The sequence below is a fragment of the Myotis daubentonii genome, chromosome 1 (assembly GCF_963259705.1).
Source record: "Myotis daubentonii chromosome 1, mMyoDau2.1, whole genome shotgun sequence".
NCBI lineage: Eukaryota > Metazoa > Chordata > Mammalia > Chiroptera > Vespertilionidae > Myotis > Myotis daubentonii.
Genome location: NC_081840.1, coordinates 25,457,535 through 25,484,859, shown reverse-complemented (window position 1 = coordinate 25,484,859; position 27,325 = coordinate 25,457,535). Strand labels below are relative to the sequence as shown.

Genomic DNA, 27,325 nt, shown 5'->3' with positions numbered 1-27,325 from the left:
TCATGGCAAATCCTGACCCTGGCCAGGTAGCTCAGTTAGTTAGAGCATTTTCCCAACATGCCAAGGTTGTGGGTACAATCCCCATTCAGGGCACATACCAGAAGCAACTAATGAATGCATAAATAATTGGAACAACAAATCCATGTTTTTCTGTCTTTCTCCCTCTCTCCTGTCCCACCGCCCCCCCATCAATAAAAAATAAAATTAAAATAAAATAGATCATAGTAAACACCAAGTTAAAAAAAACTATAATAATTTGCATGTAATCATGTTAAGGCATACCTTATATCAGTGTTTCTCAAACTATAGTCATCTGTGGATTATCTGAACAAATTTGCCATACTGCATATAATATGCAATACTTCATGACTTCTGTTTTAACCAGGAACAATATAATTGTATTAACACGTATTGATGGTATCAATACAATCATTAAGTGATGCTTGGGAGACTGATTAAGCACACCATGTAAGGTACTAGAAATAAAAACAAGATTCTTATCAATATTACTTTCCTACATAGGTTTAACATACGGTATTACTATGAGAATTTAGATCCAGACCTACTGTTCTCATAAGGAATAAAATTGAAGTATCAAAATATTGCCCCAGTGACTGGTGGAAAAGAAATATGGGTATGTAGTAGGTAGTGGAAAAAAATGAGAGGTTTTAAGTAGCAATATTCACATTTTTATTGAGTGCTATAAAATATACGTTTGCAAATGGCAGAGTTGGGAAGCAAAAACTTGAACCTGATTTTTTAATCATAATTATCTGTCACTGAATTACTCACAACCAGGCTTCTGCAGATCTGGAATTTTCTTTCCATCAGATAGGAATAGGTAGTGCAAATTCAGTTGATAACATTAAAAAAAAAAAAAAAAAAAAAAGAATCAGCATAGTCAAGCTGTCTTAGTCTTCAGGATTTCTGGATTTCGTCCTTGGAGGAGGTCAGGATCTTCCCAAGGCCTGGGTCCTCGAATATTCTTCCAGTCATCAAAAGCAGAATCCTTTATTTTCTACGGAGCCACAAAAATTAAAGTATATAAGAGCCCTATGGCTTTGATTAGGACATCATTATTGAATGAATGAATGAATGAATGAATGATAAATGATGAATGAATAAATAAGTGAATGGAAAGAATCCAATAGGCCTTCAATTATAATGTTAGCAACAACAACAAAAAATCATTGCATATCAAGCATAATAACTAAAGAAGTAACATATTTCTTAGGAGTTGGAATTTTTCTTACTTGCTATTTACGTAAATGCCTATCTTTTCCTCCATCAGAATAAATTATTCTATTAAACTGAAAAAGAAAGAATGCACATGCTTTATTTTTGAAAGCACAGAGAAAGGGAAGAAGCTAGGAAAACAAAAGTCTGACTGAAGGCTGGTCCAGCATAATAATGACTAGCATGGGTTAGCCTGAGTGATAGTAGTAATGAGAGAAAAAGAACAAAGGTGGAGAACCTGAAGTCTGCTGGAAGGAAAAAAAAACAGACCAAGATGATTTGTCCTGCACCTGAGAAATGAGCATGGGTTTAGAATGAAAAGACATTTCTTATAGCTGCCATGAGCAAAGCTCTTTCAGGTAATAAAAACTAGTCAACTACAGTAGGATCACTGTACCTTCAGTTACTGTGAAGTGTCTCCCAGGAATAAAGGTAGGATAAAAGGGAAGAACATGAATGTTTTTTTCACCTTCCTGCAGTAACTTTCATTCATCTGCTTTCATTGTTCTGGAATAATTTAGTGAATTAAATAGAAAAAGAGGCTCAAAGAACACAGACCACCTTATGTCCAGAGACAAGGAATAATATACATTTACCTTGACAATTGAATTCTAAGCTTTATTCTTTTACTAATGAGCTGTATAACCTTGGGCTATCTGGACACTAATTCCCTCATAAGTAATAATAAAAAGGTTGGACCAAATGATCTACATGGTTTCTTCAATTATCAAATTCTACGGTTTCTAAAAGAACTAAAATCTACTCCGAGACAAACCCTCCACAGCATCACTACTGACTTAGTGCTTATATATTGAGAAGTAGCAAGTTAGAGGTTTTAACAAAATAAGAGGGAAGTAGTGAATGAAATCATTCTCTAAATTTCACTTATGGTTTCATCAGGAGTTTATATTAAATATAGATAGATAGATAGATAGATAGATAGATAGATAGATAGATAGATGATAGATAGATAGATAGATCGATATAGATAGATGAGCAAAATTTTATTAATTTAATGTGCAAGAAAAAAGTAAATTTTCAAGTATAGTTATGAAATGATCCATTTATAAAAAGGTTTTAAGAAAGGATAATGGTCTTCACCCAGATAACATAAAACACACATGCTCAAGATAATTTAAGAATAATTCTTAGATGGGATGCAAAGTTGACAGAAGAACTTCATGTAAAAGTGCTCTAGTCTTCAGAGATCTTTGGAGAATAAAAGATTTCCTATAGGATTCTGCAATACCACAGCATTACTGATTCTGCAAAACACGCAGGCACTGAAGTCTAGGCTGTACATGTCTGAGCAAGATCACCTAAGGCTCACTAGTTAACAGCCACGTGCTATAGAACTGACTGGGGACCAGAGTCAAGAAGTGCTGAGGAAAAGCTCTGTCAATATTGGATTTTCAGCCCTGTCCAAGTGGACTTAATACCTAGTTGCTACCTTGACATCCAGTTGAGACCCCAAAAAGGCTGCTCTGTAGGAGTAAGAATTATGCCAAGAGGAAAACCTACTTTAGACTCACCCAACAAAGCCTAAAACTAAGTAAGCTCTGACCTTTGGGGAGACAATTTGGAGAATGAGACCTACAAAGAGGAGTTTAGGAAACACCAAAGCTTTTCCACAGTTTCTCCCTTACAAAGCATAAACTAAGTTCAAAATGATCAGCCAATAATTAAACGGCCTGCTACAAATATCTTCAATGTATTATTCACAATGTCCACCTTTCAATAAACAATGTCCAAACACACAAAGAAATGGAAAAATACAGGGGTGGGCAAAAATAGGTTTATATAGTACAGATAAATAATACAATAATACATAAATAATATTAGAAGAATAAACTGTGTTTCACATACTTACAACTGCAAACCTACTTTTGCCTACCCTTGTATAATCCAGCCAAAAAAATGAACAAAAAGAGATAGAGAACATCCTCCCTCACATTCTATAATACAATGTGTTACTTATTAAACTCTTTGATTTTTGCTAATAAAATGGGTAGAAAGTGATGCCTCATTATAATTTTAACTAACATTCCTATTATAAGTTGAGCATCTCTTCATATGTTTAAGAAATATATTTATTTCCCTTCCTCTGAATCTATTTTTTTATATATTTTTATTGATTTCAGAAAGGAAAGAAGAGGGATAAAGATAGAAATATCAATGATTACAGAGAATCCTTGATCGGCTGCCTCCTGCACGCCCCCTACTGGGGATCAAGCCCACAGGCCAGGCAGGTGTCCTGCCCGGGAATAGAACCGCTGACCTCCTGGTTCATAGGCTGACACTCAACCACTGAGCAACACCAGCCAGGCTCCTCTGAACTCTTTACATGCTTTGCCCATGTTCCCACTGACCAACTGAATGGCTGCACTTTTCCACATTGATTTGCAGATGTTCTTCATATTTCAGTAAGTTAATTCATCATAGGATAAATAATATTTTTAGGATTTCTCACTTAACTAGTGACTTTATATACATTATTTGTTTTTAGGCTGAAGTTTTAAATTTTTAAGTATGAACTAACTCATCATCTTTACTTTTAAAGCTTCTGGGTTTGGTATCCCATTATTTAAAATAGGCTTTTCTGATTCAGACCACAAAAAAGAATATTCATTTTTTTCCTCCTTAGTACCTTTAGCATTTTGTTCTTTTATTATTTTTCTATTAATCCTCACCTAAAGATATTTTTTCCATTGATTTTTAGAGAGAATGGAAGGGAGGGAGGAAAGGAAAGAGAGAGAGAAACATGGATGTGAGAGAGAGACATCAATTGGTTGCCTTCTGCACACACCTTGACAGGAGCGGGGGATCGAACCTGCAACCCAGGTACATAGCCTTAACCGGGAATCAAACCCATGACCCTTCAGTGCTTGGCCAAAACTCTAACCACTGAGTAACACCACCCAGGGCTTATTTTTAAATACTTGATCCATCTAAAATTTATTCATTTATAGTATATGAAATATAGTCCATCTTTGTTTTCTTTTCAAATGACTACACAGTTGTCCCAATACCATATACTTAAGATAAAAATTTTTTTCCTGGCTGACTGGCTCAGTAGTTGAGCATCGGCCTATGAACCAGGAGGTCACAGTTGGATTGCCAGTCAGGGCACATCCCTGGCTTGTGAGCTTGGTCCCCAGTGGGGGGCATGCAGGAGCAACCTATCAATGATTCTGTCTCATGACTAATGTTTCTATCTCTCTCTCCCTCTCCTTTCCTCTCTGAAATCAATAAAAATAAATTTTTTTAAAAAGATAAACAATTTTTTCTGCACTGCCAATAATTTAAGTTTACCTTAAGGCAGACAGAACCAGTCACTAACAAAGGAGATTATTAAAGAAAGACTATATTAACACTGTACCTCATACTCTGATTCCAGTGACACTTGATTCATTTTCAGTTTTTTTTCTAATTCAGGATCAATCTGTAAAAAATAAAGACGAGCCATATGTTAAGTCTGTAGAATTAATTTTTAATTTGAAGTTATATAAGGGACAGCTAGGATGGCATGGCAGATTACAAACACATGGCAAAATCTCCACCATCCATCCATCCAGTCGCATAACAGTCACGATGTAGTAGTACCACTACCACTACTAACAGCAGCTAATACTTACTGAGTACTTGTTATGTGCCAAGCATTTTGGCACATACAATATTATCTCTCTTAATCCTCACAAAAACCTTAGATAAGTATTATTGTTATGATCACAAGTAAGGATAATAGGACACAGGGAGTTTGAATAATTTGTCAGGGGCAGAACTTGACTCTGAACCTTGGCCCTCTGCCTCCAGAGGTCCATGCTATTAACCACCACCCTAAATTATTACTTAGAAATGTTATAAAAAATACTAATAAATAGAATGCTGCTCTTAAAAACAAAACAGAACACCTTACATATGCTGTAAACAAATAAGTATCTGTGAAAAAATTAGACAGGATTCCACAGTAGTAAATAGGAGTTGATGCCATATTACCTGTGTATGGCAAAATCTTTGGGATAGCTGAATGTTACTGAACACAGCTTAAGATCAATTAGTACTAGAAATACAACCTGAGGATTACACTAGACTTTGAAGAATTTAGTTATTTCCCCATCACAGCAGGATCGAAATCAGCCATTCAAAGCAATTGAAACACAGAACCTGGAAGAAACTTTAGTAGTTTGGGGGGGCCATGGGTTTACCACTTCTTCAATGGCAAGACTCAAATGGCTTGTCAGTTGACTAAAATATTCCATCCTGTGAGGACAGGCTTGGTAGGATGAGGGTTTCTGGAAGCATACAGAGGTTTAGTCTAGTCATCAAGGGTTGTGTTCCCACATGTTTTTTAAAATATATTTTTATTATTGATTTCAGAGAGGAAGGGAGAGGGAGCGATAGAAGCATCAGTGATGAGAGAGAATCATTGAGCAGTTGCCTCCTGGGGATCAAATCCGCAATCCAGACATGTGCCCTGACCAGGAATCGAACCTTGACCTCCTGGTTCATAGGTCAACGCTCAACCACTGAGCCATGCTAGCCCAGTTAGCTGTCTTTTTCAGTGATGTCTGGATCATACTTGCATTGATTATTATTATTTTTCTCCTTTCCATTATCTGAATCTTAGAAAACCTGGTCACGGTATTTATAATGTTAAAAATTAAACTAGCACTTTTTTCTTACAAAGTACAACAAACAATGCCAAAAAAAAAAAAAAAAGACTGGTAATGCTCAGGATTACAACACACTTAGCTGCACACTTATATCATATTACTTGGTGTGATGCAACAATGGATGATCTATTATTGTGAATCCATGCTTGTCAGCATTAGGAGTCAGGAGATAAAAGAGCAATGGCCACTAAGGAAGGCAGATAAACTATGTCATATCTATTTCACAATAAAAACTGACAGCTATTGCTTTCAGCTTATTTTCTTAGCCCATCTCACGGTTTATATTTTTTCTTTTCCAGTTAACCATTTGCCCGCCATAAGCGTCTATAGACCAACTTTAACATCATTTTTTTGTGAAAATTTTCAACCGAAAATATTCAAGACCACCCGAATTGTAATATATTTATTTTTATAATATTCATTGCAAATTGATTTTTTTAATTAAATTCAAAATATCAAGGTGTGTGGGAATGGTTTCCGTTTTGGACATGTCGCAGTTAATTGGTTAAAACAATTTAGTTTTAATTATAGTTTACACACCTATTGGTTTCTGCTTTACAACACAGTGATTCCAACATTTATATACCTTGCAAAGTGATCACCTCAATAAGTCTGTAACTATCTGTCACCATACATAGTTACTACGATGTTATTATGATCTCATGGCTAGATGGGCCAAGACATTCTAAAGCTGTAGAAAACTCTGTTCCCTATGCTGTACATCACATCCGGGTGTCCTCTCATTGCTTCTTTTCTTCCCTTTCAACCTTCTATACACACATCACTGAAAAGCAGCAACTTTTATGTCCTGGGATGCTGGACTTTCAGTCCTAAAATCAGGACAGTTCCAGGCAAACTAACATGGCTGATTACCCTGAAGCAATACCATCTTTATCTATCCATCCCTGAACTTATCCTCTCTTGCTTCATCTCAACCACATATGTCCTCTCAACCCCACTTTTTACCCCCCTTGACTTTAACCTCAGCAAACTCGCCCTCTTGACTCCCCCTTGATCTCAACCCTTGTAGCACCTGTCAATCTCAACCAATCTTATCCTCTCAAATTTAGTCCACCTCATCCTCTCTACCCTGTTTGAACACAACCTCACCCAATGACTCTTGACTTCACCTCAGTTTGACTTCTCAACATCAACCTCTCAATCTCAGTAGGTCTTGCCCTCTGACCCTTCTCACCTGAACTCTGTCCTCTCCCCTCCTTCCAGACTTTGACCAACCGTACCTCCCATCCTGTACTCTTGTTGTTCTCTTAACTTCAACCAACCTTGTCTCTCACTTCAATCAACCTTTTTCTCTCAACTGTGCCTAACTTTGTTCTCTTTACTTTAACCTTATCTTCTAGACCCCATTATCCCAATCTCCCTCATTCTCTTTCCTTAACTAAGTGATTACCACCACCATTTACCCAATCCTCATAACCAAAACCTCAAGTCATCTGAGATTTATTCATATTTTTATATTATGTATATCAATCACATCAGTCACTAAATACTATCAATTTGCTGCTAAACTTTTTTCTGGAACCCGTTTATATCTCTGTCTTCATTGCACATGTTTTATTTCAGGTTCCATTACTGTTCATCTATACTACTGCCAAAGCAACTTCACCTCCGGTTGAAATAATCTCTTCCCTCCACTTTGCTCCCCCAAACACCATCATCCATCCTGTCCTCTTCTTACAGGAGAGATATTTCTAAGATGAAAATCTGACCATATGCCTAATACTCCCTCCCCTCTGTGTTATAGAACAATAATCATTTCCACCATTTAGCTCTTACTCATTCTTAAAACTTTAATTCAAAGGTTGATACCTCTAGGAAACCTTCTTGAATACCCTTCCCAAGTCTAAACTGAAGTTCTAGTAATGTTTTATGCAAAATTCTAATATAGCAATTTTCTGAGTATATATATATATATATATATATATATATATATATATATGCTAATATGCTAATTGTCCCTCCGAACGTTCGACCAGTTGCTATGATGCGCACTGACTACCAGGGGGCAGATGCTCCAACCAGTAGGTTAGATTGCTGCTGGGGTCCGGCTGATGGGGATTGGGCGAGACAGGCCGGACATACCCTGGAGTCCTCCCGCGGTCCCTCCATGGCCGACCAACCTCCTGCATTCCCTCCCCGGCTGCCCGCCCAATCACCCCCATCAAGGCTGGGCGAGACAGACCGAATACACCCTGGAGCCCCCCCACGGTCCCTCCCTGGCCCCGATCATGGACCAGTGGGGTCCCTCGGCTTGGCCTGTGCCCTCTCGCAATCTGGGACCCCTCGGGGGATGTCGGTTTCAGCCTGATCCCCGCAGGCCAGGCCGAGGGACCCCACTGGTCCATGAGGGTTGGTGCACAAACCCACGCACCAGGCCTCTAGTTGTTATATGTTTGGGTATGTATTTATATTTAGATGTCTTCCAATCTTGATTATGCTATAAGCTTTGTAAGAACCAGTTTCTTAAATCTTTATCTATAGGATCTAACACATAATAATATGACAAATATTCAATTATTTTTCAAATATGTACATGTCTGCCCTGGCCAATGTTGCTAAGTGTTTATAGCGTCGGCACAAGCACAGAAGGGCTATGGATTCAATCCCCAGCCCTGGTCAGGGCGCATTCAGGAGGCAACCACTGGATATGTCTCTCTCATATTGATGTTTCTCTCTCTCTCTCTCTCTCTCTCTCTCTCTCTCTCTCTCTCTCTCTCTCTTCTCTTCTCTTTCTTTCTCTCTCCCCTCTCTCTCGCTCCTTCCTCTCTCTCTAAAAAATCAATGGGGAAAAAATATATATATATCCTCGGGTGAGAATTAACAACAACAAAAAATGTACATGTCATTCCACTTCCAAAAGTCAGATTATTATAACTTTCATCTTAAAGCAAAAGGGGGAAAAAATTCCTCAATAAAATAATGGGGAATGCTAATAGAAACTTTTTAACTTAGTTGATGATAATCGCTCTATTCCCTTACAGAAACCATTGTACCATATTCTTTTAAAATGAATGTAATATTTATTCAAAACCTATTGTCTTTAAGATTAGCTAGAGTTGGTGTTTCTCTTAAACCATAAAATTAACTGAGAACATTGAATACTCTTTATTTTTGCACCCCTATTACTGAGGTCTGCTAATGAAATATATATATTACTTGGAAAAAAAGCTCCAATATCAGATGTGTGTCACAAACAAAAACTACCTACTTATCAATCAACCAGAGTTCTTATGTAACACTTGGCTTAAATTTGACAGTAATTGTGTAATCACAGAGGGTGAGAATACTAGCTCTACCCCCAACAGCCACGTGACCTTAAACAAGTTACTTAAGTTCGCTGAGCTTCAGTGTCCTCACCTGTAAAATAAAAACTATATACATATGAACCAGTACAGTCCTTTCACAAAGGCATGCCTATAAAAAGATAGGTATAATTAACTACTTATTATGAAAAATACTTTTTTTAGTATTAGTTACTAATGATGCATAACAATATAATGTATAAAATTACTGGTATTAATATGAAATATCTAATTTATAACTAAAGTAATAAAATGGAGTGAAATTGTTGTCCCATGTTCTTCAGTCCCTTCTAAATCCTTAAAACAACTATATCAGAGCACGTGTGGCAGAAAGCTAACAACATTGCAAATTTTCTAGTGAATGAGAAAAATTAGTAAATTCTTCACATTTCAGGATTCATTTCCAAGTGATCATTAATGTTATTTTAAAGAATAGGCAAGAGCCCAATCATTATATATCAGTCTTGAACAGCTAGATAAAACTCAGACCGCTTAGTATACTGAGTATACACATCTCCTAAACAAGTACATACATATACACAGACACATGTCAATCCCAAATACAGTTCTTACTTTAATCTTCACAGCATCATAACGGATTTGTGAAAACTCACGAAGACCAAAAGAACCTCCAACAACCAACAACTGAAACAAAGAAAGGAAACAATTAAACAAAATAGAAGGGCAGACTTCAGTCTACCTGTAGATTACTTACCTAAATGCCAGTAGTGACAGATTATACAAGTCCTATACATTATGTTTCCAGATGCTTTATACTGTCACTGGGAAACATTTTAGCACATTACCAAATACCAAAATCAGTACCCATACCTGTACAGTACTTAACCTTATGGTTTAAATAATATCATCATAAGCACTATTAGTTGATCCTTACAAAAGACCTATGAACTAAAGAAAAAAATCCATGTAATAAATGACTTATTCATTATCATAATGGATAACGCCAGGAATAAAATTCTAGCCTCGTTTCTTCAGGACCAATGGGAGAGCATTTTCTCCATCACCTTACCAAGTGACAAGAGTCCCATGAAATATGCCATATTTCTCAGTATGTGGTCAATCTCAAAAGAGCCCTCAAATTGTCCTTGCTGCTTTATCATCTCCTCCAATAATCTAATGAGCTTTAATTCCTCATCTTAAAGCTGCAAAAGTATAACAATCTGGAAAAATATTAAGTTTAATCTCTACCTTTCTTTTTATATCAATACTAGTGTCCCGGTACACGGATTCGTGCACATTGAAAGGAAATTAATTAAAAGAAATATTTTAATATCATTGTTCGTCCTTTCTCTATAATAGAAGTTTCAACCAAATTCACAATCGACAATGACAGATTGAAACACACATGAGTGATTGGCGCCAGTGAGTTTTATATGTATCGCGCATGCGGAAGTCAACTTAGCCTTTCATATATAGAGAATAAACTTGCTTAATTAGACCTGCTTTCTGATTTAGCTAAACTTTTTCCAGCCCAGTGAAGCACCCCAACTTCTCTTCAGGTAATTGTCAGCAACACAGCAGTAAATATCAACACGAAGCACATTATTATCGTAGATCACACGGGGAGAACAAACGGTAAATATTTAACTGCAGCAGTGTTTGACTCTATTCTGCACAGTGAGAAAACCTGAAGTCATTTTCAAGGTCCACCATTTCTTACTTCTTTTCAGTCGGGTCAAGTTTCTAAGCTTTCTAAATCTCCATTTTCCGGCTAATGAAAAGAAAACAGAATTCCATCGAGTCTCCTATCTACCTATTCCAGGACTTCTGTGAGGATCAAATGAGATAAGGCACGGGAAAACGCTTCACAGACATTTGGTTAAAGTGTAAAATGTTTGCACCTGGCTATAAAGCAAGTCCTGTTCCTGGGCTGAAGAAACTCTGAGGCTAGTCACTAGGGACAGGAAGCTGGGTGTTGCTATGTGATGTCATTAGCCGGCGCCCACAGCAACCATTTCGGACTGGGCTGGGCTGGGCTGGGCTGTGGGCTGCATTTTGCACCATGGGGTCTTGTCAGCATTGGCTGCGATTTGGTGGGGTGTCGCTCTGGGGTGGTGGCAGAGCCTGTGTCCTACTTGGGGGAAGCTGAGTGTTGATTTGTCGGCGCCAGGTCTGGGGTGCTGTTTATTTTTAAATGGCCAGTGCGGCCCTAACCGGTTTGGCTCAGTGGATAGAGTCAGCCTGCCGACTGAAAGGTCCCAGGTTCGATTCCAGCCAAGGGCATGTACCTTGGTTGCGGGCACATCCCCAGTAGGACGTGTGCAAGAGGCACCTAATTGATGTTTCTCTCTCATTGATGTTTCTAACTCTCTATCTCTCTCCTTCCTCTCTGTAAGAAATCAATAAAATATATTTAAAAAATAAATGGCCAGTGTGCATCATGGCAGCTCCTGTGTTGAGCATCTGCCCCCTAGTGGTCAGTACACATCATAGTTACTGGTCAGAGGGAAGGATGGACACTTAGCCTTTTATATATATAGATATTATTACCAACTACAGAAATACAAAAAGATATGAAACATCATGACATATAAAAAGTTATAATTTTGAAACTGGAATACCAACAAAACCTTGAGACCATGAGTTTCAAAACCCAATAAATCTGACCACATAAAAATGTAAAACATCTATCCCGACAAATACATGAAATTAAAACAACACAGAGCCCTAGCCAGTTTGGCTCAGTGGATGGAGCGTCAGCCGGAGGACTGAAGGGTCCTGAGGACGGAAGGGTCCCGGGTTTGGTTCGGGTTCAGTTCTGGTTCAGTTCTGGTCAAGGGCACGTACCTGGGTTGCAGGCTCGATCCCCAGCCCTGGTCAGGGCACATGCGGGAGGCAACCAATAGGTGTGACTCTCTCGCATCGATGTTTCTCTCGCTCTGTTTCTCCCCCTCCCACTCTAAAATCAATGGAAATATATCCTCGGGAGAGTATTAACAAAAATAAAACAACGTAAGTCAGAAGACAACAAATCAGCTATACATCTGCTCGATATAACCAGTTAATATTTGCAGTGTCAATATGTGAGAATTTTGTAAAGCGAAATACTTTCTATCTCTTCGTTTCGGTGTAAAGACACACGCCTGGTTTCCCTACCTCCCCCTCGCTTCCTCCTGTTCGTCCCTCACCTTCACCATCTTCACACCTTCCACCTGCCCAGGACCAACACCCAGACCCTAGTGATGTCTCCCGGTTCCACGGGTTCAAACAGCCTCTGACCTAACAACCTGCAAATGTCCATTTTCAGTGGGAAATACCCCCTGAACGGAAGCCCTGCCTTCCTAGCGGGCAACTCCACTTCACAGTCTACCGGGTATAGGCACATCAACATTTTCTTTTAAGCCTCGTGATTTTTACCCCAACACTCTCTCTGCCCCAACCTGCCCCTGACCAACCTTTCCTGTCCCGGAAAAGGGCAACTGCTTTCATCCAATACTCAAGCCAACTTCTTCGGAGCCACCCTTCGCTCCTCTCATTCCTTTCTCAAATCAATCCATCCTGCGTTGTCACCTCCACTTTCCAGAGTATGTCGCGGATCTGACCATTTCTGACGACACCATCCCCTCCCTCCTGGACCACGGGAGTCACCGGACCAGGTGCCGGGCTGCCTGCGTCCCGGGTCCGGGCGGGAGCTAGAAACCCGGACTTTGCTGAATTCTTTAAAAACACACACGGCGCCCTGTGCGGGCTGCGGCGATGCGGCCGGCGCCAACCCGGGAGGCGTAAGCCAGCGCACCCGGGCGGCCAGGACATGGGGGTGCCCGGAACTGGGCTGTACCTGCAGTCAATCCCCCGGGAGGCGTAAGCCAGCGCACCCGGGCGGCCAGGACACGGGGGTGCCCGGAACTGGGCTGTACCTGCAGTCAATCCTCCAGTTCCGGCGACCCCGTGCACCAACGAGCTGCAGAGGCCGGGGGGGGGGGGGGGGGGGGGGGGGGGAGGGTCGGCAATCGTCCAGATTTGGATTAAAATCCGGTCCTCACGTCGCTCTCTGACGCACCAGGGAAGGAAGGGGGTACGGGGGGCCGAGGTGCCATTACCAGCCGGAGGGGACGAGCACCAGCCCTGCCCCAGCCCAGGTCCCGGCCCCCGCCGCTCCCATCAGACTTCCCGCTGCCTCCATCCAAACTTGAGGTCCCACCCCTTCCACCATCCCGACCCACTTTCTCCTTAGGGACTCACCAACATGGGCACCCCGTAGCGAAGGGTCTTGTTCTTGCGCAAGGCGCGCGTTACCGCGTGTGTGAACATGACGGGACTCTCCGACCCGCGTGGACACCCGGCCAAGCAGGCCCGGCGCGGCCGCGCGGCCTCCCGAATCTCAGGGGCTCAGCCTCCCTCCCTCCCTCCCAGACCAGGCGTCCCTGGCTCTCCAGGCTCATCACCTTCCCTCGCCCTCCGGGCTGGGCCCGCCCCCGTGGGGCTTCCGCCAGACCAAAGCAATCGACTCATCGTAACAGTCTCGTGGGTCCGCCAGGAAACTCGAGTGTCAGAGCTTTGGTTCCTCCCGCTGGCTTGGTATAAGCCCTATAGCAGTGGTTCTCAACCTGTGGGTCGCGACCCCTTTGGGGGTCCAACGACCCTTTCACAGGGGTTGCCTTAGACCACCCTGCATATCAGATATTTACATTATGATTCATAACAGTAGCAAAATTACAGCTATGAAAATAATTTTATGGTTGGGGGTCACCACAACATGAGGAACTGTATTAAAGGGTCGCGGCATTAGGAAGGTTGAGAACCACTGCCCTATAGGGACTTAAGGATTTAAATGTTGTTTGTACTAGTGGTCAAGTGATATGGTCACCGGCACCTCCCACGTTCTGGGTCTTGACCAACGTATTCTCAGAACACTCCCTGGGACATAGCCGCTCGATAAAATCAGCTAAAGAAAAAAAGTTGGAGATCGTTTCTAGGGCTATTTGTGAGATGAGGAGTTTACCAGCTTAATATCGATTTTTAGAAATACATAAATCGCCACAAAAGGTTAGTTTGAATGGTAATCAATATAGTGTCATGCTATCACTGAACCTTTAATGCTTTTACGGTGAAGTAGCCTGTAATCTTCATTCATGCATGACAATTCTGCAGTCATTCAAACTAGCACACCTTTTTGCAGGTCATTTGAAGGCTCCAGGAACATAAAGATGAAAATACAGGATCCCTGCCTTAAAGAAGATAGCGATCTAACGGGCACTCAAATGAACATGTGTCTAACTACTGTGATCGTTTAGGAAACCGCCCCCATGTGCCATTTGCTGGGGTGAGTCAGAGAAAGCCTCACCTACCAAGTACGGCATAGTCACTCCAATTTTCTTAGCAAGGAATCTAAGGCCCTCTGTGGTATGACTAACTTTGGCCTGTCTTTTCTGCCACGTTTCCTCTTTCACTCCATACTCCAGCCTGGAGGAGCTATTATTCCGAGTGTTCCTTGAACTTCACATCTTCAAAATGCAGCTTCGGGAACTCCAGGTTCTTGAGTCCTCCCTTACTCCACAGGCAATGTAAATTATTCCTCCTTTTAACTAACATATATCACAGAGCTATCACTCTATGGTTTTAGTATATAAAGTCATTGTTGCTCTGGATAACATATAAGTGAATGAAAATAACACAGTGGGAAGAATACTTCAGTTTGAATGTGAAACTTGGGGTTTTCTTTTGGTTTCTGGGATAAGGAAATGAGTCAAACCTGCCCACTTCATAGGCATCACCTACACTGAGCCAAGGGAGATTTTGAAATGATCAGGACAAGGCTTATAAAAGTAAGACTGCTGATTCCTTTCCTTATCCCTGATTCTCCCATCTTCCCTCACTCCAATCTCGCCAAGGAAGAGACACTTTGCAAACCTGGGGACTGGAGCAGTAAGAAAGGTGAGAGGACTTAACCTGAGAAGTTTGAGAGTGCTGAGAGAAAATTATGTAAATTTATAGGAGAGTCGGGAGCATTTGTAGAATAAAGGGGAAATTCAGATTGAAGGGATGGGTTATAAACAGGATTGCTATGGTTTATAAACAGGGTCTCCTTTAATGTTGTGATTCTTTTGTACTTTATTTTGGATTGTTTGACTTATGCCTTTTGCTGTGTGTTTGTTTAATTAATCTATGTGCAGAAAAAAAAACACATAGGGCCATAGCACTTATTAGAAGATGTATTGTGATGTATGCTAAATTTGTATTGGGCATTGCTTCTCTCTTCATTCATTTCCTTTTGACATTTCAGAACTCATAAAGCATCCAAGTTAGTTACGTGTATTATTTATCCCCTTTCCCTCAGATACTAGATGCCAAGCATGCTATTCTAAAAGTCCAGACCTTGCCTTAGCCAGTTTGCTCAGTGGGTAGAGCATCATCCCGTGGATTGAAGGGTCCTGGCTTCAATTCTGGTCAAGGTTATGTACCAGTTGCAGCTTGATCCCTGGCCCTGATCTGAGCACATGTGGGAGGCAACCAACCAATCAATGTGTCTCTCTCACATCAATGTTTCTCTCTGTCTCTTCCTCTCCTTTCCACTCTCTCTAAAAATCAATGGAAGAATATCCCCAGGTGAGGATTAACAAAAAATTAAGTCTAGACCTTTTCCTACCTTTTAACTATATAAAAACATCACCATACTGGATCCAACTCCAATAAAGCCCTATACTCAGCTAGTAGCTAATAATGGATTAAATAATATACATAAACTCTCAGTAATGTTATAGCTAATAATCTGTTACCCTTTTCAGATGGAGCATATATTCTATTTAAGTGAATACAAGTCTTTGGCTTCTCATTTGTTCAATCATTCAAATAAACATTTATTGAGAACTTTGAGATGGTCCTGAAGATGCAATTGAATTGTAAGAATTACAAGTATGCTGGAAGATTGTCAGGGGACAAATTTTGGGGCAGTGAGGAATTTAAGCACATATTGGACATTATTACATAGGTGGGAAATTCTATTTTCTATGCTTAGTACTCACCTTAAGCATTACCATGGAGTATCTCAGTTTCTTTTTCTGTTAAATCAAGTGACATTAGTCATCACTTTTACGATTCTCATTTTAAAAAATGCACAAAATAGCTCATCAGTATGGGCTCTATTGCCTTCTCAGAAAGGTGACTCAAATCTCATCCGTATGTTTCCAGTGTTAATCAACAATCCAAATGTTGACTCAGCCATTATAAGTGTCACACTGCCAAGTGGGAGGATATAAAATTTATACGCAGGAAACAAGGCATCGCTACCATCCAAGCCAGTCCCTCAGGACTGGTATGTTCTTCATATCTAGGCAAGTTGCCCTCCAGTATCTATCATCACTAACTCATGCAGGTACATGAGAGGTATCAAAATCACCAATCTTGAGAGCCTTAGCATTGAGGTCAGGTTTTAAAACTATGGCCACATGTAATGGCTATGGTATGGAAAGATTAGTTTCTTCATGAGTTTTTTATGGCTCCATAATTGACATATCATATCTAACTTGATTCACTCAAAAACGTTATAATTTTTAAATTTTGTAAAATATATTTTTATTGATTTCAGAGAGAAAGGGATAGAGAGGGAGAGAGATAGAAACGTCCATGATGAGGAGAATCATTGATTGGCTGCCTCCTGCATGCCCCTCACTGGGAATCCAGCCCACAATCTGGGCAGTGCCCTTGATCAGAATTGAACCTGGGACCCTTCAGTCCTCAGGCTGACGTTCTATCCACTGAGCCAAACCGGCTAGGGTGAAAAACCTTATAAACTTTAAAAGAGCATGATTGCAGACTCATTTTACAGGTGAGCAAATAGAGAATCAGGAAGAGTAAGAGGCTTGCACGAGGTCACACTTTGTAAAGTAGTACAAATGCCCCAACTACTACTAAACTTCCTGTAGCATTTGACAATAGCATTGACTACTAGTATAGCCTTCCTGAAATTCCCTCCACCATGGATGTTTGACTCTCCTGGGTCTTCTCCAACGTCGAGACTTCCTTTTCTCTTCTTCAGCTTTATAGACTGAAAACTGGAGTCCTTAGCCTTTTTTCATTTTTGTTCTGTCCCAGTGACTTTCAAACTGTAGTGTGCACAGAATCACCTGGAGGGTTTATTAAAACATGGATTTCTCAGCCCCGCCCCCAAAATTTCTAATCCAGTACATCTGAAATGGGACCTGAACATTGACTTATTTAACAGGCTTCCAGGTAATGCTGCTGGAGGTGGTCTGAAGATGACAGTGTGAGAACCACTGCTCTATTTTCTTTCACTAGGTAAACTCAACTCCTACCTTGGCTTCAAATGTTATCACAGTGTAGATGATTTCTGGTACTTATCCAGTAGCTTCCATGGTTTTCCTACAACTCAAAGTCAGCATACCATGAGGATGTATTCCTTCTTTTCTCTTCCCTCACTCTCAGCCTCCCATTCTACTTTTTTTTACAGTTAATATTTTTTTATTAAATGATAATAACTACAGGCAGAGTTAGATTTACTTTCATTTTTCTCTGATTTCCACCCCGCCCCCCAACTTCCTTAAGTAATGCAGATGTTTCTCAGGTCTAGAGAGGGACTCTTCACAATGCCAAACCCCTACCCCCAACCTAATGTTTTTATTTTTTATTTTTTTTTTATTGCTTAAAGTATTACAAAGGGTATTACATATGTATCCATTTTATCCCCCCGCCCTAGACAGTCCCCTAGCCTCCCCTATCACCCAGTGTCTTATGTCCATTGGTTATGCTTATATGCATGCATACAAGTCCTTTAGTTGATCTCTTACCCCCCTACCTCTTGCCCCCCAACCCTCCCCGGCCTTCCCGCTGCAGCTCGACAATCTGTTTGAGGCAGCTCTGCCTCTGTATCTATTATTGTTCAAAAGTTTATAATGGTCTCTATTGTCCACGAATGAGTGAGATCATGTGGTATTTTTCCTTTATTGACTGGCTTATTTCACTTAGCATAATGCTCTCCAGTTCCATCCATGACGTTGCAAATGGTAAGAGTTCCTTCCTTTTTACAGCAGCATAGTATTCCATCGTGTAGATGTACCACAGTTTTCTAATCCATTCATCTACTGATGGGCACTTAGGCTGTTTCCAGATCTTAGCTATGGTGAATTGTGCTGCTATGAACATAGGGGTGCATATATCCTTTCTGATTGGTGTTTCTGGTTTCTTGGGATATATTCCTAGAAGTGGGATCACAGGGTCAAATGGGAGTTCCATTTTCAGTTTTTTAAGGAAACTCCATACTGTCTTCCATAGTGGCTGCACCAGTCTGCATTCCCACCAGCAGTGCACAAGTGTTACTTTTTCTCCACATCCTCTCCAGCACTTGTCGTTTGTTGATTTGTTGATGATAGCCAGTCTGACAGGTGTGAGATGGTACCTCATTGCTGTTTTGATTTGCATCTCTCGGATGATTAGTGACTTTGAGCATGTTTTCATATGTCTCTTGGCTTTCTGAATGTCCTCTTTTGAAAGGTGTCTATTTAGGTCCTTTGCCCATTTTTTGATTGGATTGTTTATCTTTCTTTTGTTAAGTTGTATGAGTTCCCTATAAATTTTGGAGATTAGGCCCTTATCAGATATGTCATTGGCAAATATGTTTTCCCACACAGTGGGTTTTCTCGTTGTTTTGTTGATGGTTTCTTTTGCTGTGCAGAAGCTTTTTATTTTGATGTAGTCCCATTTGTTCATTTTTTCTTTAGTTTCAAGTGCCCTAGGAGCTGTATCAGTGAAGAAATTGCTTCGGCATATGTCTGAGATTTTCTTGCCTTTGGATTCTTCTAGAATTTTTATGGTATCCTGTCGTACATTTAAGTCCTTTATCCATTTTGAGTTTATTTTTGTGTATGGTGTAAGTTGGTGGTCTAGTTTCATTTTCTTGCATATATCTGTCCAATTTTCCCAACACCATTTATTGAAGAGACTATCTTGGCTCCATTGTATGTTCTTGCCTCCTTTGTCAAATATTAATTGAGCATATTGGTTCGGGCCGATTTCTGGGCTCTCTATTCTATTCCATTGATCTATATGCCTATTCTTGTGCCAGTACCAGGCAGTTTTGAGAACAGTGGCTTTGTAATACAACTTGATATCTGGTATTGAGATCCCACCTACTTTGTTCTTTTTCAGGATTGCTGCAGCTATTCGGGGTCTTTTTTTATTCCAGATGAATTTTTGGAAAGTTCGTTCTAGATCTCTGAAGTATGCTGTTGGTACTTTAATGGGAAGTGCGTTGAATTTATAGATTGCTTTGGGTAGTATGGACATTTTGATGATGTTGATTCTACCAATCCATGAACACGGTATGTTCTTCCATCTGTTTATGTCTTCCTCTATGTCTTTTTTCAACGTCCTGTAGTTTTCTGAGTAGAGGTCTTTTACCTCTTTAGTTAAGTTTATTCCTAGGTAGCTTAGTTTTTTCGGTGCAATGGTAAACGGGATTGTTTTTATAATCTCTCTTTCTGAAAGTTCACTATTGGTGTATAGAAATGCCTCAGATTTCTTGGGGTTAATTTTATATCCTGCTACATTGCCAAATTCATGTATTAAGTCTAGTAGCTTTTTGATGGAATCTCTAGGGTTTTGTATGTATAATATCATGTCGTCTGCAAATAAGGACAGTTTTACTTCCTCTTTTCCAATTTGGATGCCTTTTATTTCTTCTTCTTGCCGAATTGCAATGGCTAACACTTCCAGTACTATGTTGAACAGGAGTGGTGAGAGGGGGCATCCCTGTCTTGTTCCTGTTCTTAGGGGAAATGGTGTTAGTTTTTGTCCGTTGAGTATGATGTTGGCTGTGGGCCTGTCATATATGGCTTTTATTATGTTGAGGTATGATCCTTCTACTCCCACCTTGCTGAGAGTTTTTATCAAAAATGGGTGTTGAATTTTGTCAAATGCTTTTTCTGCATCAATTGATATGACCATGTGGTTTTTTTCTTTCAATTTGTTTATGTGATGTATCACGTTTATTGATTTGCAGATATTGTACCATCCTTGCATCCCTGGGATAAATCCTACTTGGTCATGGTGTATGATCTTTCTGATGTACTGCTGGATCCGATTTGCTAAGATTTTGTTGAGGATTTTGGCATCTATGTTCATGAGGGATATTGGCCTGTAATTCTCTTTCATTGTGTTGTCTTTACCTGGTTTTGGTATTAGGGTGATGCTGGCTTCATAGAATGAGCTTGGAAGTGTTCCTTCCTCTTGAATTTTTTGTAGTAGTCTGAGGAGGATAGGTTTTAGTTCTTCCTTGAATGTTTGGTAAAACTCCCCTGTGAAGCCGTCTGGTCCTGGGCTTTTGTTTGATGGAAGCTTTTTGATGACTGCTTCAATTTCTTCCATAGTTATTGGCCTGTTGAGATTTTTAGATTCTTCCTGATTGAGTTTTGGAATGCTGTATTTTTCTAGGAATTTGTCCATTTCCTCCAGGTTGTCTAGTTTGTTGGAGTAAAGCTGTCCATAGTATTTTTTAACAATCATTTGTATTTCTGTGGGGTCTGTTGTTATTTCGCCTCTATCGTTTCTGATTTTATTTATTTGGGTCTTCTCTCTCTGCTTCTTGGTGAGTCTGGCTAGAGGTTTATCAATCTTGTTTATCCTTTCAAAGAACCAGCTCTTGGTTTCATTGATTTTCTGTATTGTTTTTTTGGTCTCTATGTCATTTATTTCTGCTCTAATCTTTATTATCTCCTTCCTTCTGCTCACTCTGGGGTTTTCTTGTTGCTCTCTTTCTAATTCTTTGAGTTGTAGAGTTAGATGATTTACTACCATTTTTTCTTGTTTTTTGAGATAGGCCTGTAGAGCTATAAACTTCCCTCTCAGGACTGCTTTCAATGTGTCCCATAGGTTTTGGATTGTTGTGTTTTCATTGTCATTAGTTTCCAGGATGTTTTTAATTTCTTCTTTGATCTCATTGGTAACCCAATCAATATTTAATAGCATGCTATTCAGCTTCCAGGTGTTTGAGTATTTTGGGTTGTTTTTATTGTAGTTTATTTCTAATATTATGCCATCGTGGTCTGCGAAGACGCTTTTTATGATTTCAATCTTCTTGAATTTGGGGATACTTTGCTTGTGACCCAATATGTGGTCTATTTTTGAATATGTCCCATGAGCACCTGAGAAGAACGTATATTCTCTGGCTTTGGGGTGAAGTGTTCTGAAGATGTCTATTAAGTCCATCTGATCTAGTGAGTCATTTAGGATTGCTGTATCTTTGCTGATTGTTTGTCTGTAGGACTTATCCAGTGCTGTCAATGGTGTATTAAAGTCCCCTACTATGATTGTATTGTTGTCGATCTCTCCTTTGATATTTTCCAGAAGTTTTTTTATGAATTTGGGTGCTCCTACATTGGGTGCATATATGTTTACCAGGGTTATATCTTCTTGTTGTATTGATCCCTTTAGTATTATGAAGTGGCCTTCCTTATCTCTTGTTAAGGCCTTCACTTTGAGGTCTATTTTGTCCGATATAAGTATTGCTACCCCAGCTTTCTTTTCCTTTCCATTTGCCTGAAAGATATTTTTCCATCCTTTCACTTTCAGTCTGTGTGAGTCCCTTCTAATGAGGTGGGTTTCTTGTAGACAGCAGATGTATGGGTCATGTTTTTTTATCCATTCAGCCACTCGATGTCTTTTGGTTGGAGCATTTAGTCCGTTTACGTTTAAAGTTATTATTGAAAGGTACTTGTTTGTAGCCATTTCTTTTTGTGTGTGTGTGTGGCTGTTTTCTTTCTGAGCTTTTTATTTCTTCTTTTTATACCAGTCCCTTTAGCATTCCTTGCATTGCTGGCTTGGTGGTGACAAACTCCCTTAGTCTTTTTTTGTCTGTGAAGCTTCTTATTTCCCCTTCAAGTTTGAATGATAGCCTTGCTGGATAGAGTATTCTTGGATTCAGTCCTTTGCTTTGCATCACTTTGTAAATTTCAGTCCATTCTTTTCTGGCCTGATGTGTTTCTGTTGAGAAGTCATTTGACAATCTAATGGGAGATCCCTTGTATGTAACTTTCCGTCTCTCTCTTGCAGCCTGTAAGATTCTCTCTTTGTCCTGAACATTTGCCATGGTGATTATGATGTGTCTTGGTGTGGGTCTTTTCGGGTTCACCTTGTTTGGGACTCTCTGGGCTTGTGTGACTTTTTTCTTCCCCACCTCAGGAAAGTTTTCTGATATTATTTCTTCGAGTAGGTTTTCTAATCCTTGTTCATCTTTCTGTTGTTCTGGTACTCCTATTATTCGTATGTTGTTTCGTTTCATGTTGTCCCAAAGCTCCCTTAGGCTCTCCTCCTGTCTTTTAATTTTTTTCTCCAATTGCAGTACATTTTGGGTGTGTTTTGCTTCCTTGTCTTCTAATTCACTTATTCGGTCCTCCGCTTCTCCTAGTCTACTGTTGATACTTTCAATGGAGTTTTTCATTGCAGCTATATCACTCTTCATTTCTTCTTGGGTCTTACTTAGGTTGTTGATTTTTTCATCTGTTTCTTCTAGCTTCTTCCATATGTTATCGATTTTTTCATCTGTTTCTTCTAGCTTCTTCCATATGTTATCGATTTTTTCATCTGTTTCTTCTTGCTTCTTGCAGAGGTTGTCGATTTTTTCCTCCATCCGGTTTATGCACTCTAGGATCCTTATTCTGAATTCTTTATCTGTCATGTTGCATGCCTCTGTATTACTTAGCTGCTTTTCTGGAGAGTCCTCCTTCTCTTTCCTTTGGGGGTTTCTTTGTCTACCCATGTTTGATCTCACTGACATATCTAGACGTTGAGTTGTTCAGTGGTTGCTCCCTTGGTGGCAGTGACTCCTTGGTCTGTGGTTGCTCTTCGGGCGGTTGTGGTAGCAGCTGCTCTTCAGTTGGCAGCAGCTCCTCTGGTGGGTGCTGTTCACAGCTGTGGTGGCTCTTCCGGCTGGTGGGGCGAGGTTTCACGTACAGCTGCTGTTCCTCAGCAGAGGATAGGTGCTCAGGAGGTTGCTGTTGCTTGGATCTGCTGCGTTGATTTAAAGGCACAAAATACAACACAACAAGGCACCACGTACCAGGCACTATACACAAATATATTCACGATATTAATAACCCCAATTAAAGGTGACCACCTGAATTAAGAGAATTAGGGGATAAGGAAGAAGGAAGAGAAAAAGATAAAAGAGAAAAAGGAAAAGAAAAGTAGGGACCAAAAAAAGGGAGTGCAAAAATGAAATTGGGAAAAAGGAAGGGGGAAAATAAAAGCGAGAAAAGAAAAGGAAAAAAAAAAAGAGCGAAAAGAGAGAATGAAGTGGAAGAGGGAAGAGACTTTTTATATGAGGAGAATACTCCTATAGAACAGCCATTAATCCCAACAAATTCCAGCAACAGCTCCCTGGATATGAATGCAAACTAGAAACAACCAATAATATAACGATGAAAATAGAATGGTGAACACTAATCCCAAAATAAAATAAGAAAAAATAAAATGGCACTTTAAAAAATGGTAAAATGGTAGCAGTAATAATACTGGTTAAAAATAAGAAGGTAGTAATTAAAAGGGTAAAATCAGGTGATGGAAAAAGAAGAAAAGAAAGAAAAAAAAAAGAGAACAGAAAAAAAAAGAATGAAAAAAAAATTGGTTTCTTAGTTAAAAAGTGAAAAAAGAAAAAAAATTGCAGTAGTGAAGGTCCTTCGTTTCTTCTATTCTTCAGTGTGGCTCGCCTTAGACCTTCCAGGTATTCAGGAGAGTGTTGAGTTTCCCTGCGATAAACTGTTCCTCTGTGTTGTAAACCACAGTCCTTATTTTAAAGCATGCCGCATTTATTTCCCAGACTGCCTTATTTTGTGTTTAGCAAAGAGTCAGTTTGTGGGTCAGCCTCTGGGTGGCAGTGTTCTGGGGTTGGCCTCTGAGGCTATAGGGCCTCTCTGTCCAGTGGAAGTTCACTGCCCAGAGCTGACTGCGTAATAGTTAGTTACCGGCGCTATGTTGTTGCTGGGATTGAAAATCCCCCTATAGGCCAGACCCTGTTAACTCCCAGGGACTGATCAGGTTATCTTAATCCTTGATCTCGTACCGGGTGGAATCTGGGTGTGGCTGTGCTCCTTGCCTGGGGGCTGGGGGGAGGAGACTCCCTCTCAGGAGCGGGTGGCTGCCCCAGTCCCGGGCTCTGGGGTGTCTCAGCACTCAATTCACTACCACCTCTCCCGGCTCCCCCTCTTTCCCCAGTCTCTCCCCAGATTCCACTCCCCAGCACACTCTCCCTCTCTTCAGCACAGGTGAGTGTCTGTATCCGAAATGTCCCATGAACAGGATTCAGTGAAAACAAACAAACAAATGCCGGCCGCGGAAACGGGGAAGGCTTGGTTTCTGTAAGCTTCTTCTCTTACCGGGACTGCATGGTCAGGTCAGCTCTTCAGGCTGCCCCCTTTAGGCTCAGTCCTCCGTGATCACAGAACCCAGCTCTCAATTTCCCTGGCAGCACCAGGAATCCCGTGGTTCTCCTTTCCCCCGTCAGGGGCTGTGCCTGTCCCACGGGATGCGGCTGTCTGCCACGCGGTCTCCCTCCGACTCTCTGGGCTCAGAGGTCTGGCAAACTTTCCTGCCCAAATCCCTGGTTTTTTTTTACCTTACCAGGGGAGTTCTGCTCTTCCCGGCTGTAAACCCTCTCACCAGCTGAGCAATTTCGCCAATTCGGTGTGAGTGTTACTAGCTTCAGCTGCTCGTTCCATTAGCTCCGGGACACGACCTGGGACACGTCTGCCTATATCGCCGCCATCTTGGTTCTCCTCAACCTAACGTTTTTAAAAGATGCCATTGACATTGTTATCTGATATGCCACTAGGGAAGGAGAACACGCCATGCAGAATGTGTGTTCTTAGGCGACCTTTCCTAAGGGAAGGGAAAAATAAGTGTCACGCAGGAAGACACAGTAAGGAGACTTGTGTATTTCAATCTTGGTACTGGGTAGGGGGGAAGAAACCCCTCGTGAGATTTTCTGCTCTGAGAATTGAATAAAAAATTCTATTGCTTTATTAATTTATATCCCATAAAATCCCTGTCTTAAGTTTAGTATATATTTTTTAATTTTTTTCTGTATTGATTAAGGTATTACATATGTGCCCTTATCCCCCTCATTACCCCCTTATCCCCCACCCCGGTGTCTACGTCCATTGGTTATGCTTATATGCATGCATACAAGTCCTTTGGTTGATCTTAAGTTTAGTATATTTACACAATTATGCAACCATCAGTAAAATCTAATTTGAAAACATTTTATCACCTGAAAAAGAAATCTTGTGCCTTTTTTCCACCCCCAACCCTAGGCCACTACTAATCTAATGTCTGTCTCTATAGACATTTCATAAAAATAGAATCATAGGTGTTTCTTTGTGTCTGGTTTTCGAGGTTCATCCATGTTGTGCCCCAGTCTGTGAGGAGCCAATCTAGTGGATTGTAAGATGAAAGGCAATGTGGAGGAGAACCAAGGCACCTAGTAGCCAGCACTAATTTCCCGACGGGGAAGAGAGGCCATCCAGGACTACCTACCCTCTGCTCTGCCATCAGATAAATGCAGCTGCATGTGACCCCAGGTGGTATCAGGAGAAACACTCAGGCAGCCCATAGAATCTTTTCAAAGTTTATTAAAATATTGTTTTAAGTGACTTAATGTTGCAGTGGCTTGTTATATAGTTGAAAACTGACATATGTTCTTCGCCCATCAGGGAGAAAGAAGGCGGCCATTCTATACACACAGCAGGTGCAGATTAGCACTTGGACCCCAGGCCTGCACTTTGCTTAAGCTGTGAGAGCCATAATGACCAGTGTGAACTGCCTTTCCTGTTCACATCAAAGTCAGCTATAAGCAGAGTCAATATTCAGTTCTGACAAACCCTTTTTCATCCTATGGCACAAACCCACTTCTGCCTCTGTGTATCTTTTAAGGCTTTGGGGGATGAAGGGGCCAGAAGTAAGATACTAAAGGTTGGCAACTGCCTTCAAATGTTGTATGTAAATACAGAAGGGTACAGCTACTGCTATTTTGTACCTAGTGTAGCCAAATACCTATTATCTACAATGGAAGACTGAGCTGGCGTGGTTGAACCAAATTTAGTAAACTAAATTTTCATTTTCTGAAATGGTGAGAAGTGAACTTCTCATTGGCTTTAAGTAAATTCCCAGATCTGGAACTAACTAGCTATGTCTCATGAGCAAGTTAACCTCTTTAAACCGTGAGTTACCTCATCTGTAAAAATGGGATTACTGATACTATGTTGCATAATGGGGAGATTTTTTTTACCTTAGTTATGCAAAAGAGCACCCCAGGGTAGTGCCTGACACCATGGAGACCAGGGACAGTACAGAGCTATGGTTATGTATGCAGGTTCTAGCTGTATAACTCAGGTGGATTAATCTCTCAGTGCCTCGCTCATCTCACTGTAAGATGGGAATAATGACAACAGTTGTTGTGAGGCTTAAATGAACACATGCTCAGGATAGTAGCTGAAATATTGAAAGGAGCTCAGTAATTGTTCGCCAGTTAGTAGTAGTACATGACAGTGCCCTTCCTTATCTCCTTAGTCAAAGATAAGCCTCAAATTGATCATTTAGAGTTTTCTTTCCTCTTTCCATTGTTTTGTCAGATGCACTACTCTTAAGTTGGCAAAAAGAAAAAAAATTCAATAATCTCCAAAATAAGGTGGAAAAATTATAAAGATCACTGACAAATGCAACAAGTTTTTATTAGATGCCAGTATTGAGTGAGGCACAGTTAGATACACTAGGATCTCATTTGCTCTATCTGGTATCAAATAGCAAAGCTTAGGAAATTATCACCCATTTGATGGCCTCACTAACATATTTAATTTGTAGTTATATTTCCTCGTAGTAGTTTTATGCCCATGTATCTCCCAAGATGCTATAGGGCATCTACTTGCTATTTAGATCCAGGCATGCAATGTGACACTAGGATCAAAGTAGAAAGGAAGCAAAATAAAATAAGGTTCATAAGGAAAATAATCTTATAAGAACTAATATGGCCCAGGGGTAAAATGTACAAATATCCAGTAATAAGAATTTCATATTCAAATAAGCATTGCGGATACAGAATTAAAATGGAATTGTGATTCCATTTGCCAA

At 40.4% G+C, this 27,325-nt stretch overlaps 1 protein-coding gene across 4 annotated transcripts in view; it reads right to left on the bottom strand.

Annotated features, from left to right (window-relative positions):
• LOC132232416 (cytochrome c oxidase assembly protein COX16 homolog, mitochondrial) overlaps window positions 1-13,685 on the bottom strand; it is a 37,399-nt gene extending 23,714 nt beyond the window's left edge. The window contains exons 1-4 of one of the 4 annotated variants that reach the window (XM_059691860.1): window positions 13,436-13,668; window positions 9,806-9,877; window positions 4,616-4,678; window positions 667-1,018 (exon numbers count right to left, since the gene is read on the bottom strand). In XM_059691860.1, the coding sequence (XP_059547843.1) occupies window positions 902-1,018; window positions 4,616-4,678; window positions 9,806-9,877; window positions 13,436-13,504 (321 nt within the window). In that variant the 5' untranslated portion in view covers window positions 13,505-13,668 and the 3' untranslated portion in view covers window positions 667-901. Of the gene's footprint in view, window positions 1-666; window positions 1,019-4,615; window positions 4,679-9,805; window positions 9,878-13,435 lie in introns of those variants that run through there. The other 3 variants (XM_059691857.1, XM_059691866.1, XM_059691863.1) reach the window with 3 other exon arrangements.
• Window positions 13,686-27,325: the final 13,640 nt, after the last annotated feature.